Below are 17,443 nucleotides of genomic sequence, written 5' to 3' on the forward strand. Positions count from 1 at the left end.
GCAGTGTATCTCATAAGTCTGGCGCAACCTTCCTGCCTTTCAAGTTCTGTAAAGCCAGTCCCCTGTGTCACGCTGCTGCCTCTGACTTTTATCTTCCACCCTTCCCTTTTAATTGAGCTTAATCTGCCGCGCCCTTACACTGCAATCTCCCATGTTTCCTCTATGGCCAGAGCGGGAAAGGTCCAGCTGCTGTGTGGGCATTTCCAGATGTTAATATCACTGCGGTGGGCCCAACTACATTAGCTTCAGGCTCCACTTGTTGGACAGTCCTGGCTACGCTCTCCTGGCACTTTCTACCCCTCGCTGGCACTTACCCGATGTGGAGGTTCCAAGGCTATTAAGATCAATCCCTCTTCACCTCCCTCTATCCTTTCCACTCGGGGTGATGCGAAGTGACTGTGATCACAGCTATCGACTTACAAATCAATTAGAACGGAATACATGCATACATTCTCTTTTCCACCGGACTTCATGATTGCAAGACCATATAGTGCCGGTCAATGAAGCCTAAACTAGGAGACTCCACCCTCACCCCAATAATAGCACAGGCGCTGAACTACAGAGGCAGAGACGTGACTCTGAAGTGTGCAAGAGAGAAATGGGAGCTACATTTTGACTCAAGTAGCGTGTTTCTATAGCCATATTTTTCCACATCCATTGAGGCTGCCCATCAGTTCTTTATGGGGGTTAAGACATTGCTCAGAGAGAGGCAGATTCCACATGCAGTGTTGTTTGCCTCCCTTGCTCTGCCTTCCCTTAAGGGCAAGACATATTTCTTCACCCATCGATCTGACAACTCCGCTGACATTTGATCCGTCATCCCGCTGGGAAGCTCTCGCTCCGCAAGCAGATCAGCGACATTCTCTCTTGGCCTCTTCGTAGTGATGGACATGAATTACTGGTGTGCACAATTATTTGAAATGTAATTGTCATCTTATTATTTCGCAATTTAAGATGCTGTGTGTTACTATGGCACTGCCGTGTCTGAGGATTATTTTTATTTTGTATTTATTGAGCATTGGTATGGCACCTATACCCAGGTGTTTCCAGGTGCCACAAGAAAAGATGGGGGAGGTTACATGGCAAATCATAAAAATACAACAACAAAGAACGGTTATATTGCCCTTGTGACAATCCTACTGTGCAAGTGCATGAGAAGGTGATAGTGCAAGGGGTGGGGGATAGAGGCAGAAGTGCAGGAGTGGGGTAACCCCACAAGTGGTGGTGGGCAAGTGCTGGTTGGTCCAGGTCAGCAAGTACCAGGGGAAAGAAGGGTGAGGGGGGATGAGTGCAGAGGAAAGGGTGGACTAAGTTGGGATAGGCCGGAAGGGCGCCCAAGGGCAAGTGCTGGTAAGGAAGCCTGGGGGGGGGGGCTGGTGGAAGGTGGTCTGGCCCCTGTATGACTCTGAAGGGACCAGGCCCCAGTAGCAGCGGCAAATGGAGAGTTTAGCACGGGAGGGGGAGATGGAAGAGGAGAAAAGGAGGGTCTTGAGAAGTTTTCAGAACTTAAGAAGATCAAGCGCAAGAGTGTTTAAGGGGGAGGGGGGCAGTTCCAGAGGGAGGCATCAGCCAAGGAATGGGATCTACCTCCCACACTGTGCTTGGAGAAATGTTTGACCTGCCAAAAGTCAGAGCCAGGCGACCAAATGAGGGAGGTATTTCGGGAGAGAAAGCTGGATGTAGAGCGGGCTCATACCCCAGACAGCCTTCGGGATGATGCAAAGGGTCTTGAATCTGATCATTGCAGTCACCGGGAGCCAGTGGAGAGATTTTAGGGCTGGAGAGATGCAGTCCCTGGGCTTGAGGCCAAGGATAAGTATTGCAGTCCTATTCTGGATTAGTTGGAGGGGGCAAAGCGAGGAAAGAGGCAGTCTGAGGAAGAGGCTATTGCAGTAGTCAGCCATAGAGAGAACCAGGGCTCTGGAGACATTGAACTTCTGGGGGAAGGTGAGGAAAGGTGGAATGCCCCTGAGAAGATGGTGCTGAAAATGTGACTTCTTGGCAAGGTCCGTGATGTGTGGAGAGAAAGAGAGAGAGAGGAGTCAAAGATGATCCCAATGTTTCTTGCCTCACAAATGAACAAATGGGTGAGGGGAGGGGACGCAAGGAGTCTGGCCAGAGAGTGGAGGGAAACGAGGAGCAGGTGCCCCAATGAGAAGGATCTCTGTTTTACTGGCATGAACCTCAGGGTAGAATGAGGCGATATGCCCCGAGATGGCAGAACGACCCTTTAGAAAGACCGGGCAGCCATGCACAGTAGTAATGCACAGTAGTAATAATAATGATCACAACAAAAATAACAGACACAATGGAATTTAGCACAAAAGTGTAAAACATATCAATGTACCATGCAGCATCGAAACATGAAAAGCTCTTAAAGCAACATTCAACAACTATCTCTCCAGCTTAAACTCTTCCACCTGTTTCTACAAAATGGTTGCACCTATAACAAAATATTCACCATGAGGCTCTCCTCCAGCTTCATGGAGCAGCTGAAAGACAACCGGACCCATCTGATATGTATCTTCAAGAGCTTAGGCAGGGAACTATAGCTCTCAGTAGCTAGACCTAACAAGCTATTTATAGCAATGGACATAATGAATGAAGATCAATGGAATTTTTTTTTTCTTCTCGTAATTGTAGCATGGTTGTCCTTTATCGAGCCTGTTTAATTCATAAATAACAAAAAAAACAGATGCCATAAAATTTCTAGCACAGGGACGTTGTCTTTTATGGTTTGCATGTAGCCTATCGAAATTGAGGGGTGATTTTTATTGCATGTTTCGACCTTTATCAAGTAACAACGTCTACACTAGAAATCGCTTGTTCTGGATGACTAAAAAAAAGTGTGCTTTTTTGCAGGCTGGGGATTGGTCGTACCATCTGTGCAATACACATTCTTCTGCTCAGGTTCTGAGTTTGACGGTGACCTCACGGGCATCCAATGACAATGTGCCCCCTTTGAATCTAAAGGCCCACATGAACAAAGACACAAACAGATTTCCAAATCCTATGATTGTGTATGCAGAGGTCAGTCAAGGCTACTTACCTGTTCTTGGGGCAAATGTGACAGCTACTATTGTGACACCACGCGGCACAGAAAAGATTCTGGAGCTTTACGACAGCGGAGCAGGTAATTATGAAGGTTTTGCAGGTAGCATGTCTTTTATCATGCATATGCATAGGTGAAAGTGCAATATATGTATATACATATATAAATATGCAAGGAACAAAAACATTTGTTGCAGCGACGCTAAGGTGCGAACTTAATGCAACAAAACCCCTGAAGTTCAGCTAACGCCACCTTAACTTTGCGCCCCATGTTGCGCAGCCTATGACCACAATGATGACATCACAGTTTACAGTGGACCCTTAATGTGTTACAATATACAGTTGGGCACAGCCAAATGTCATAACCATTACCAATGGCTGGTTAGTGTTTTAATGAAATCAGTGATGTCATCAGTGATGTCATAGATGCTGTAATTAGTGACATTACCGATGATGTCATCAGTGATATCATCAGGAATGTCAACTGTGATGTCATCATTGTGGTCATATTGTGGTTACATCACTAATAACATCCTGTATGACTTCCCTGATGACATCACTGATTATATCATTGGCGCCATCACTAATAACATATGACTACAATGATTTAACTGATGGCATCTGACATAAAATCACTCTAGGTACTTGCCCATATTTAGACCACTGTTACTTTTATACATATGTGATTTTAACATTTTAGAAAAGTTCATAACAATGAGTTGATTGTGAAAAATAGTAAAAAGCTACACATACATCACATCAGTACTTGTGAACCTTTCATTTGTAGTAGATTGGTAAAAGATGATATCTGAATTACCAGTATGAGAGAGAGATACAGGAGACCCACTGCCCCAGGATTTGCATCCAACACCCAAGCTTAAAGGGAGTAGGAGAATTAAGGGGCAGAACAGGGCACAGCAACGTCATGGCGAGAAGCATAGAGTCCAGCATAGAGGCAGCACCGGCTGGCAAGGGCAAGGTCTGCTTGAAAGACCATCCATACACCAGAAGACAAATGTGTCCATGTGTGGGAGTTCTACTCTCGCCACTCGTGAGTGGAAAGCAGATATCACCAGTGATGCATGACATAAGGTATGACATCATTGTGGTTAAAGACCGGGCAACAAGGGGTGCGAAGTTAAGGTGGCTTTAGCTGAATTTTAGGGGTTTGTTGCGTTAAGTTCTCACCTTAACATCCCTGCAACTAAATATTGTTTCCTTGAATTTCAAAGGTTTTGTTACAATCTATTGCTCACCTTATTGTCCTTGCAACTAATGTTTTTTCCTTGAATTTCCAAGGATTTGTCACACCATTGTTTATTTCCATGCCACTCTCCATGGCCAGTGGCCACAGCCACCGACCGTGCCCAGTGTATAGTTTAGAGACCTACCAGACCACTAGCTACGGCCTTCGGCTGTGGCCCCTGTCTAGTTTAGAACACTATCATACCACTAGCCATGGCCTTAGACCATGGCTGGTTGGCCCAGGCTTTGGCCATTCCCACTGTCCATTTTAGAGCACTACCAGACCACTAGCCATGACCTTCAGCCGTGCTCACTGTCCATTTTAGAACACTACGAGACCACTAGCCATGGCCTTTGGCTGTGCCCACTGTATTTATTAAATCACTACTAGCCCACTAGCCATGGCCTTCGGCCACTGTATTTTTTGAAACAATAGCAGACCATTAGCTATGCCCACTGTCCATTTTAGAGCACTACCAGACCACTAGCCATGGCCTTCAGTCATGCCCACTTTATTTTTTAAATCACACCCAGACCACAAACTATGGCCTTTGGCCATTTTAGAACAGTAGCAGACCAGCCATGGCCAGTGCCCACTGCATTTTTAAACCACTACCAGACCACTAGCCATGGCCTCTGGCCATGCCCACTGTCCATTCTAGAACACTACCAGACCACTAGCCATTCCCACTGTATTTATGAAATCGCTACCCGGTCACTAGCCATGGCATTCGGCCATAGCCACGGTCCATTTTAGAACCCTACCAGACCACTAACCATGGCCTTAGGGTATGGCGAAGGCCATGCCCACTGTATATTTGAAATCACTACCAGACCACTAGCCATGGTCTCTGGCCGCTGGTCACTAGCCATGGCCTTCGACCATGGCCACTGTCCAGTTTAGAACACTACTAGAAATGGCCTTCGGCCACTATATTTTTCAAATCACTACCAGACCACTAGCCATGGCCTTTGGCCATGCCCACTGTACATTGTAGAGCACTACCAGACCCCTTACCATGGCCTTCGGCATCCCGCCATGCCCACTTTATTTTTGTGAATCACTCCCAGACCACTAACCAGGGCCTTCAGCCGTTTTAGAACACTAGCAGGCCACAAGCAATGGCCTTCGGCCATTACCAGTGGGCATGGTGTCCGGCTGTGCCCACTGTATTTTTTAAACCACTAGCAGACCACTTGCCATGGCCTCCGGCTGTGCCCACTGTCCATCTTAGAACACTACCAGACTACTAGCGATGGCCTTTGGCCATGCCCACTGTATTTGTTAAATCACTACCTGGTCACTAGCCATGGCCTTTGGCTGTGGCCACTGTCCATTTTTAGAACACCCCCATGCCACTAGCCATGGCCTTACGTCATGGCCAGTGGGTACATCCTTTATCCGTACCCGCTGTCCATTTTAGAACACTACCAGACCACAAGCCATGGCCTTTGGCCATGGCAGAGGCCATGCCCACTGTATCTTTTAAATCACTACCAGAACACTAGCCATGGCCTTTGGACCTGGCCAATGGGCACGGCCTCATGCTACTAGCCATGGCCTTCGCATGTGGCCACTGTCCATTTTAGAACACTACTAGCCAATTAGCCATGGTCTTCAGCCACAGAATTTTTTAAATCACTAACAGACCACGAGCCATGGCCTTTGGCCATGGCCGTGACCAATGTACATTTTAGGACACTAACCGACCACTACGCATGGCCTTTGGCTGTGCCCACCGGGTTCCCGTTGATCTCCCCTATAATACTATGTCCTACAAAATACCATTTTGTATGGCATTGTGAATCTCTTCTCTTATATATGTGGTCTTCGGCTTTGCAATGGGATTGCGCAGAGTTAAGCCGGTACTGAGTTTCCCAATGCGTTGAATTTCAGGGGTTTTGTTGCGATAGGTTTCTTACCTTAACTGATCATTAATTGAAGTTTTTTTATTGAATTTCAAGGGTTCTGTTATTCCATAGGTTTTTTCCACACCACTGGCCATGGCCGTTGGCCTTCGGCCGTGCCCACTGTCCATTGTAAAACACTACCAGAAAGCTAGCTATGGCCAGTGGGCAAAGCCTTTGGTCATGCCCACTCTATATTTTAAAGCACTTACAACCCATTGCTCAAAGACCTGTTTTGACAGTGGTAAGATGGCAGACTTTGAGAACTCACAATTTATTTAGGAAATGCACAGTGGGATTTAATTATTTGCCAAGGATCACACACTTTGGTTTAGCAGCATGCTTCAAGCCCCTTGTTGTATGGCCGTTCACTTGGTGACTGTTGTGATACATCACATGACCCCAAGTAACCGCATTTAAGCAGCACGGAAAAGAGAAAGAAATGACCTGCTGCAATAATAACATATGCCCAGGTACTTTCTGCACACATAGCGGAAATCCAAATCTGGCACCCATAAATGTATGCAAAGTAAGTGATCATGTATCGTAAAGTGAAATATATAAATGTAGTTCAATTGACCTTGCCTTTAGAAGAAAGTGTGCAAGACAAAATAGCAATGCACTTTTAAAAAAAATAATGAACACCAGAAAAATAACCTGAGAGAAGAAATGTTCCAATAAATATGCTGGCAAAGTCTAAAAGGTGCTCACCTTTTAAACCCAGCAATCAGTAGTGAACTATTCCCTGGAAAACAAAATCCCAATACAAAACAAGTGCTTGTGGTTTTTTGGATAAGCGTCTGCACTGGGAACATAACTACCTGAGAAAAACACTGGTAGCCAAATATTTGAGCAAGCTTGGCAACGTCAAAAAAAGGGGTTGAGTCCACCCTCTGAAAAAAAGGTACGCTGTCCGCCCACATGTGTCCTTTACTTGTGCCGTGAAAAGCAGCCACAATCAGGGGAAAATAAGTGCACCTGTGTCCAGAATTGCAACCTCTCTTGCCACATCCTGGGCAAATACTCATGACTTACCCTCTCATAATTTCCCTTCCTCACCCCTATGTCTGGCTTTGAACAATAGTCTACCTTATAAAGATAACTTGACTAACGGTAGCACAGTTTAAAAAACAAGCATTGACAATGCCAATAGTTTTGGCATTTACTGCTGTTCTTTGCATGTTGCATTTATAGCCACTAGCAGCAGTGTAAAGCCGAAGACATTTTAAAAGAAGCAGACATTTGGAAGAGCCTTTTGATAAAGATGCTTTGCTCCATTGCAAGGAGCAATAAAGTGAAGTAGTTGGAGCACGACGTGCTGGATGAGTGAGCTGTTCGTATAGAGTTTTGTTGTCCAACAAACATTGTTACCTTAAAGAAAACAAAAGGGTATTAGTGACAAATATATAACAATCCATATGCAGATGGCACATAACACCAACAATAAAGCAATTAACCTGTAGCTTCCCGCTTATTCTTCAAGAGGCAACTAAAGTGGTTGACCATGAGCCTCTGTGGCTCCTTCTTCGAGTAACCCCTTATCTATTCGGGCAACCTATTATTCTGACACCCATAAAGAGGGGCAAACTTCATAACTGCTCCTATGAGTGCTGCTCACCTTAGGAGATTGCATCATAACACTATTTTCCTAACATTGCTCTATTGGTAACAACACCTCCACAGGCGCATGACCACCCACCTTCCATAGTAACATCACTGTACCTCGGTCCTGCTCTCAATCTCCTTCACTCAGTGCGAGCTCCCCTTTGGCTTCAGCGCGTGCTACTTCCAATCCTGCCACCATGAGAATTACCAATGTTTGGCCGTCATTCCCGTGCACAACCTAGCGGAGGCGGCACATACACATGACTGTACACCCAGTAAGCCTCAATACAAAACCTCGCACAAATTACTGCAACCACCCCTGCTCAGCTCTCTTTTACCCCAGAGTGATCTGGAGTGCAAATTAATTCAATTGCATTGCCTGTACCCACACCTGATGAAAGATAAGTGGGCGAAACCCTCTTTATTGTAAACGGGGGCCTGACTCTAGAGGGTGGGTACAATGAGAGAGAGAAAAGTAGAGTCAAAGGCTACCCTAACCCAAAACGTGACATGGGGTCACAAAATTGCAGCGGAGCTAGATAGTTACTAGCTTAAAGGACAAAAACACCTTGTGATACAAAAAATATATCAAAGAAAATAATTGTTTTTTTTAGTTTTTTTTTATTTACACTAACAAAAAAGACATAATTACAAAAAGTGCCGTGGCACTGAAGGTATGCATCATTGAGCACATGGTAATCTGCACATTCGTGGGTTAGTAGGCAGAGTGATAAAGTTATTACATGTATTGCTTAGGATCACAATACGTTCATATTGCCGACACAAAGATTGGTGTTTCTGGTTCGGTATATTGATGACAAGTTGCAGTGGCTGGAAAGAGTGAAGCACACCTGGCCACGTCATACAACAATATGTGTTCTTACTAATTATAACCCTTTTTTCCTTTAACGTGACCACATATAATTGTTCTCATTAACATGCATGGTGAGCTCACCACCCCCCAAACTTACACTTAACCTTCAAAATGTCCTGAGCCATAACCTTAGGTGTAGCGCTGATATATATGCATTCTTACCCAGAGTTCGAAATGGAGATGAGCTCAACTTAAGTGAAATACATTGCATGTCCCCACACCTGGCCCCACCGTACATCAATTGTTGTTGTAACCAACCATAACCCTTCTTTCAGTTGATGTGAACACACGTAATGGTTTTAATTATCATGCCTGCGTAAATGTCCCATTATACGACCTTAGGTGTAGCGCTAGATATATATGCATTCTTCCCCCCAAGTGCGGAATGGAGAGGAACTGGGAGCTATCAACTCCTCAATAGTCTAGCCAGCCCTAGTCGGCTTACATAAACATTAGGACCCCTATATCAGTTATCAGTCATTTACGGATAGCATGGTCGTAAACAATAGCCCCTGTGCTAACTCTAACCCCCAATTGCAATTAGATAGCTCCTTAACCTAATCCTGCTTAACTGGAACTTGTAACTGATCCCGCACCCCAAGACGTCCAGATAACTCAATAGTGTAGCCTTCTCCCATGTTCTATTAGACCCTAAGTGCTGATGCATTGTCACCACAGACCCCAAAGCTCCTTTCTTCCTACATCATCCCCCATTAGCTCCCTTCACCAACTCCACATTGTGCGGGTAAATCAGAGTTTTCGCAACCTCCTAAATGGTGAAACCAATCCTCATTTGATTCAAAACGATACATTGAGCATTTGTATAATTGAAACATAACAGCACTTTGAAAAACGAGTGTGCCTTTGATTGACCATGACACACCTCAGCAATAAGACAGAGCCCCTGCTCAGAGACTGCCAGCTTCTTCCTGGATGCCCATGTCAAGGCTATTCACAACCAACCTTAGCAAAAGCTGGCGGCCACCCTATGATGTAGCACTCAATCGTGACATCACGCCCACTTACCCCTAGTGCATAAGAGGAAGATAAAAGCAAAGCCCCACTCCTACCACAATTTGGGCCGTAATTGTGCATCCTAACCAGACCAGGTGAACCAGGACCACAAATCCCACAATGTACCTGGTTTACTAAAAAAAAAACAAAGCCCAATGATACTGTCGAATCATAATTTAGTCTTTAGCTTCTAGTGAAGAGATAGAAGAAAAGAATTCATGCTGCAGTACGGTGAACCTTTTGAATTAAACAACCTCCTGACAGTCATCCTACATTTTAGTTGAGACAGGTTAATAGATAATCGTCTTTCCTTCTTGTTTTTCATTAAACAAAAGTATTTAGCCCCACACGTGCCACCATTCTGTCATCCTCCTTCTTCTGCACCCTTAGCCCTACACATCTTCAAAAGTATCTGTAGCATCCACACCATATATAACTAGCTGTGGGGTGCATGCATTTGAATCGAGATGAAGAAATACAAGGGGGGCTTATTGCCACTGATTATCACGCGACAGCCAACTAACAGGGAGCTGAAACAATAGCTTCCCACTGGGAAGCTATCAAACATTCTCCGCGTTTCCTCCTCGACGAGATCTTCTCTTCCCCTGGTCAGAACCACGAACTTCAACCACTGCCAGGAACAACTTCTCCTGCTGGAGCTTCCTTTCTGTTTAAGGTACTGTGTCCTGCCTGGCCTCCCTTTCTACAGATTGCTAAAGGTGACCCTTAAATCCTTGGCTTCTAAACTGGGTTGGCTCCAGGCCTTCTAACTATATCTTTTGACTCACCCCAACCTCTTTTGAACACTCTGCAAAGACTTTCAGTGCACTTTAAACCGTGTGATCCTGGGCACATTTCTCTTGGCTCGATTTAAAGTGGGCCTGGCCTATGAACTTTGGCTCTACAGTATAACCTGCCTTTCTCCCCTTGCTCTGAACTCTTAAAAGTGTTGGGAACTGTTTTATTTTATGCTCTGCCTTTTCTCTCCCTTTTTAACCTAAACTATTGGAGTGCCATCTAGGTTAAGCGCTCACTTCTGTCTTAACAAATAGTTGTGCTTTAACCCTGACTTGTCTGATAGTTATCAAGGGAGGTGTGTATACTTACCTGACTGTGTTTTAGATTACTTTTCATTAGAGTGCTAGTATATTGCCTAAAGTGTGTTTTAAATAAATAATTATATACTTTTTATACAAAGCTCTGGTCAGTGTTTGTTTTCTCTACTGTGTCTTGACCCTATTGTGTATACTCTGCATACTGCCCTACTCTTCTTGAGAGAAGTCTGACCGCTCAGCCATAGCTACCAGGTAAATCTGGGTGGTGCAGACTGCTACCAATTGGGTTTACTGCTGTTCCTGTAGTCTTAATCTTTTTTGCAGTGTTCCCCAAGGGAACTGCACAGGATTCTGCCAAACACACCCCTACCCTAAAGGCATTTTCCAGATTTTTCTCCTGGAAATGGCATTTTCCAGTTCTTTTGTTTTTGGATAGCGAAAGTTATAGACGCGGCTCTCTCTTGCATCGATAAAAGAAAAAGACGGCGGTTGTTTCATTTATAAACACCTGGTGCTGGCTAATGGGCCAGCTCTCGCCGGATCTGAGATCTGGCATCAGTTCTCTAGCCAGATTTCGGGATCCGGCTTGCCTGTGTTCCAGCCCCGTCAAACAAACAACCATGCACGGGGCGCTCACAGGTGATCTAATCTGCTCTGTGTGGCATATTGAGCAGGGGCTGGGGAGAAGCTGCGGGACAGTTATCAGTGGGACACTTCTCCCCGTTCGGCACCTCAATAAGGGTGCTCAGCAGGAAAGGTGTCCTGCTGGCAATTCCTGCTCAGCACACTCATTGTCCTGGCAGCATGACACCTTACCCTTTCCAAACGGGAGAGGTGTCCCACTGCCAGGACAATGCCCCAAGCAGCTCTGTGCAGCAGGGGCACTCTCACGTTGCTCTGTGTCCCAGAGAATTACAATGTGGGCCATTAGGCACTGATGGGATGGAGGGGCTCCTATTAGCAAGGACCTTTGTCCCTTTAGAAATGGAATTGGGAGGGAGTGATCAGAAGTGAGAAGGGTGCATAATGTTGTATCCTTCATGAAATAATGGCTGTGGCTTTAAAACCCAAAGGGGATTTGTGAGGCTAACTTTGAATGTAGGATGGGGGGAATAAAATTAAAGCCATACACTTATTGCTCAACTTATTTCTATGACATTGTCTGTCGTGTATAGTTAATTTACTATGAAAGGCTAGTTTATTATGTAATGTGGTTTGCTTCCAAGGCATTGCTATAAGTAAAGTATAATTTAAGCACATGAAATGTGAAGCAAAACCTTAATAAATACGTATATCAGCTAAACCCCGGGAAGATGTGCTCAGTTGCTTAAATTGTCCACATCCCGGTTTCACCATCTAACGCACTGTGTTTTCAAAATTCAAATCTGCAGCTCTGTAAGTGATTCTGATTCACTTCATAGCTTATGTTAGTACATCATGCTATTATAAAAAAGCCCAGTCACTATAGAGTTGCTCCATATATAATAATAGTGCAATTTTTATATGTTGCACCACAAAGTTATTTGCCACCTGGTTTACTTATGACAACTTATTCTAAAGTAATTTCCATGGTGCCTCTAAGTATCAAAGACGATGCTCCTTGCAATGTCCTTTTCTGTGAATTCACTTCTGTTGCTGCAATCCATAAGCAAATTAGGAGGTTTGCATGTATTTTGCCCCAGAGCACCTGGACAGATGTCTCTATAGATGAGTTTCCTGCATCTGTAATGATCATGCGGACGGGGATGGCCGGTTTGAGAGTCACGAATGAGAACGTATAGAATTGTGTGCACTGCATTTGGCGGGAAAAGTAAAAGGACTTTTTTCATGGCTCACCCCCCACTCTTGCAACGGTTTCCCCAATTTGACCAAAAACAAACTGTTTGAATGGGAGATTTGATCTAATACGAATATTACGATCAAATCTCCCATTCGAACGGCATTATAGTGAACAAGGAGAGCAGGAGCTGCGTGGTTGTACCCCGCACCCTTGCTCACTATAATGTCAGCAGTGGTTGCGGGGCTGTCCCATGCACCCAACCGCTTAAAGATTTTAAAAAAGAAAAAAAAAGAAAAAGGGGCCCTGTGGCATCAGTTCCGAGCCACGTTAGAGGGACGGATCTGACAACACAGGGTTGCAGGAGAATCAGCAGCGGGGAGCAAAAAGGTAAGTAGGGGAAGGGGGTGGGGGCTTTGGTGTACGGCAGAATATGATTTGTTTTTCAGAAGTAAAACCTGATTTACGGTGAAATTGACTACGGTCAAGTCCGCTGCAAATCATTTCACTTCGGTCAAACAAACCAAATCCCTCTTGCAATATTGGATACCCCCCTGCTGAGGACAGCACCCAGGTTCGCTGAGGGTCAAAGACCCTGTGACAGAGCAAAAAGCACACTGTGCACCCAGAGCAGAATCCATTTGGAAAACACAATGATCACCGAGCCCTCAGCTTCGCGGGCTCAGTAATGGAGACTGCTCTGTGCAAGTACACTATGCACACCTAGCATCTTAGATTATCAAGCGTTATCGAGCCTGGAAAGCTCGGGGCTCAGTGAACATTGCCTTTCCCAAATAGATTGTGGTATTTGTAGTCTTGAGAAGATGGCTTGAAAAGTACACAAATCATAGTAAGTGTGCTTTCAAGCCATGCAAGAAATTCCTCCATTTTTAAACTATTTCGAACATTCTTTGATCGGAGTTCAACTGCAAGCTCTGCCCCCTCTGAACTCCGCCCCTCTTTGAACTCCACTCCCTTGTGGGATTCCCCTTCAAATATTTTCCATTCCCACCACTGTAAACACTGTAAACACCTGGTTTCTTGGAAATGTATCCTAGGTATAGCTATCTATGTTGGAGAAGAGGGCACCTCCTTCTCCATCAAATATTTAAAAAACTACTGCACGGAATAAACCACAAAACGGCCTCAAGTTCGTGCCCAAGTTGTTTCGCACCTGGTCCAAATCCTTCCAGCGATTTGGACTGTGAAGTCTGGCAAAAATTGACATTTTTTGACTATGGGAGAATTAATGGGGACTAGGCCACAACTTTGTTTTATGTTTTTTAAATAATCTTTTTTTAGTTATTAACTAATCTTTCCCAAAATGAACAATCTGGGGGGTGGGGTTTTGGGGGGGGGGCAGGTGTTAGGGAGCATTCGCATAATTGGCTGATTTCCCTTACCTAATGAGTCCCTCAGCAGCTTTGCTGGATTTCTAGGGTTTATTTTTTTCACCTGGTAAGAGTGTGAGCCTTTTTCCCACTCTTACATGTGTTTTGCTGTGTGTGTTTTACTATTTGTGTGATCTTGGGCTCTGGAGCCTCACCTACTCCATGAGCATCATTTTTATGTGTGTTACACAGCAGCTTCAGTGCACTGACACAGGGTTGTCTTTTAGACTTCCCACTGACTCAATTATTCTGGGACTGACTACTGTCTCCAAGAAACATGTAAAGCTGCCATTAACTTTATGTAGTCTCTTTAAACCACAGACCCAGTACACCCCATCTTACATGGAGTATTGGAAAGGGTTAATTCTTATCTCTTTTTGTCTGTTTCTCTTGGAGCACTGTTTCGCTCTCTTTTCATCAAGACTTGGCTGGTGGCAGTGGTAACTACCCTATTTTTCATACCGCGGTTATCTTATATAACTATGGTATTGTTTTAGGCTATTATATTAGCCTCGAACATAGACCCGCTTGACCAAATATATTTTATTTCGGCTCCGCCTGGATTTAGTCACCATTTCCTTTTGTTAAAGTCTTTCTCGTGTTTTACTCTGCGCGCCAAACCAGGTTTGGTCCCTTTGTTTGACGTCTTTTCACGGGCTTCTGCACAGAAGCCCTCCTTAAGACGCCTGAACGGCTGAGTAGGCAGGATGTGAAGGAGAGGTCTTAGGACCCCTGCCATGGGTTCCCTTGGTAACCCAAGACGCACTCCTGTTTGATTGGCTGGGTGACTGTCCTTGCCAGGACAGCCACCCTGCTGTGTGATTGACAGCCAGGCTGTATGAATGGGGGAAAACTGCATAAAAAGCAGGTCTCTGGGACTGGAAAGGCACAGTCACCACTGGAACGAAAGAACCAACGAGGAGCTGATGGTATAGGACCCCTACAACGACTGAACCGCCCGTGACGCTGTTTGAATAGCACCCAAGGGGAAGGTTTTTTTTTATCAAATGTGATGTAAATTGTACATTTTAAAGAATATTTATTCAGCAACACAGGTCAAAACTATTAGGGAAGTAACCCATAACATGCTGGCCCTCATTGGCCAAAAAAGTGCCCCACGTTATCCCAAAAAACGGTCCCACACAAAAGCATTTTGCATTTTTGGTTCGGCCATGGGCCTATTGCCCTATAAGCCAGTCCGAGCCCGCCTGATATGTTTGTTGTGGTGCGGTGTAGTAAGACTGCAGAATCCTGGAAACTGTAAAGTTCCGCCCTGCAAAATATTTCTGTAATTAAGCGCGGTGTTGGGTAATGGAAGACGACATGCAGTCCATGAATCAGAATCTCCAATTCGCAATATCTACTGAACGTGTGCTTCATTGTGATGCAAAGCCGGAAGCAGCTACATTCAAGGAGCCATCATTGTCTATGTAACCCAGACCCGTGCTGCGAGGCACGGCCAAACAGCCCACGGTGCTTGCCTTTGATGCCACAACAATGGCCTTCGGCACTATACACGTGAAGTGTACTGAAACCAAACATATTCTGGATCCTTGGCTCAAACCACGCCCATCCACAGAGGACACAAACTGTACACATTCCCATCATGCCTGGCAGGCCGCTTCCTTCTCATTCGCCCTTGGAGGCGATGATACCGGCTTATACACCAGAAATACGTGTGCACAGGCGCAAATGACGTATATACTGCACAGAGGCATATTTTAAACCTTCACGCTTCAAGCGAAATATTTAATTGATCAAAGTTTATGTTGGAAATCAAAAGCAATATATATGTATATATTTATGTTTCCCTCAGGTAGAGGTGTTCTTTTTCTGCTTCTTACATCTGTCGTCATTCGCAGACCACAACATACCCGCATCCAACCGAAGAAAGTGCAGCATTTTTGCTCCCTGAATTCGGTGTAAAATTTGTGAAAAGGTCGAATTAGGACATTGGGCCTCATTACACCTATTAGCGCCATGGCTCATGCCGGTAAAATACCGGCACCGCCTTGGTGGAAAGGGGATTTAACGCCCCATTCCAAGGTTGGAGGGGCGGTAAATCCCCCTTCCACCATTGCCCTTCCCCATTCCCATTTCTGCCCCATAGGGCTCTATGGGAACGGGGAAGGCGCTAATTACGGCACCGCAATTTTGCGGTGTCGTAATTAGCTCCGAGGTCCCTTTGCGGGTTGGATTTTAACGCCTGCAAATAGCAGGCGTTAAATCCCCCAACCCACAAAGGGACCTCGTAGTAAGGCGGTAAGGATTTACCGGTACCGGTATTTTACCGGTACCGGTAAATCCTTATCGCCATCCGTGTAATGAGGCCCATTGTTTTCTTTTTTCTTGTTGATATGATTGTTTTTTTGGCTGTTTGCTTTTTATTTGTTTAATAGTAAGGTGGGGATGATAGTGAACACTGGCAGAATACCCCTGGTTAGTGCTCGATTTTGTTCTTCCTGCAAGGGAGTTTTCTTATTCTGTTTCGTTTCGCTTCTAAGGCTTTTCCTTGAGGGCCACCAGTACTTCTTACTGATATTTTTTGCTGGTTTTTGCCTAAAAAGGGTGAAATGGGCAAGCAAAGACTGGTTTTGTGTTTTTTTTGTTTTATCTCTGAAATCCTTGTCCGAATTACAGTGAGCTCTGCCACTGCATTTCCAAGAATGCATTTGTCTGACGGAGGTAAATCCCAGACGAGAATTCTGAATCCAAATGTAAGGTCATTATTTTATGCACGTTTCTGTTAGAAAGATATACACAATGGAAGCCTGCACTAGTTATTTTATGTTATGTTATTTGGCATTTATATAGCGCCTAATGTATCATTGGTATGATCTAAAAGCGCTGGTAGGTTGAACGCCCTCGGAAACCATAGTTCCAGTCAGTAGAGAGAGAAAGAGTCATAAGGTGCGTGTGTGCACCGGATATGTGTGCAGCCGGTGTGGCAGTTGCATGATAGCTGCTTCTTAGCGGTAGTTGTAGCGGTTGGGATGTCAGGTATATGTGTTCATTCTGGAGGGATGATGTCCAGACGTGACTAACAGAATCTTACTAGAAGGCACAACATCAGTGTTTTTTGTAGTGAAACCTGATTAAATGGATCTGTCTTTTTATCCTCTACCATAATGTCACCTGTGTGGCAATGATGGCAGTGAAGCTACATGAATGTCGCCAGCAGAGGCAAGATTGTGAATAAAGGCAATTCTGGAAAATGTGTTCGACATTCAGGCCGGATTAGATTGGTGTGGTCGAATAAGGGACTGGATACCCAATGGAAGCTTGCACTAGTAAATAAGAGAGTCACGTAGAGGGCACAACATCCCTGTTTGGCTTTGGTTAGTGAAACCTGTTTAAATAAGCACAGCTCTGAGAAGCATTACTTGCTTCCTGTGGGATGAGGCAACGGAAGTAGGTAGCGAAGGCTAGCCTGGGAAAGTGTCTCCCTCCGTTCAGGAAAGGGGGCAGGAGGAATTGGGGGATGTGTGTACTCGTGGGAGGACCACAGTTGATGCTGGTTCTA

The 17,443-nt window shown here is 44.9% G+C and overlaps 1 protein-coding gene across 1 annotated transcript in view; it reads left to right on the forward strand.

Annotated features, from left to right (window-relative positions):
- Window positions 1-17,443, forward strand: part of LOC138541074 (calcium-activated chloride channel regulator 1-like) — a 275,621-nt gene that overhangs the window by 188,731 nt on the left and 69,447 nt on the right. Inside the window, exon 11 of the mRNA XM_069641727.1 lies at window positions 2,863-3,133. Within this exon, the coding sequence (XP_069497828.1) occupies window positions 2,863-3,133 (271 nt within the window). The remainder of the gene's footprint in view (window positions 1-2,862; window positions 3,134-17,443) is intronic.

The sequence above is a fragment of the Ambystoma mexicanum genome, chromosome 1q (assembly GCF_040938575.1).
Source record: "Ambystoma mexicanum isolate Mex_15411 chromosome 1q, UKY_AmexF1_1, whole genome shotgun sequence".
Taxonomy (NCBI): Eukaryota; Metazoa; Chordata; class Amphibia; order Caudata; family Ambystomatidae; genus Ambystoma; species Ambystoma mexicanum.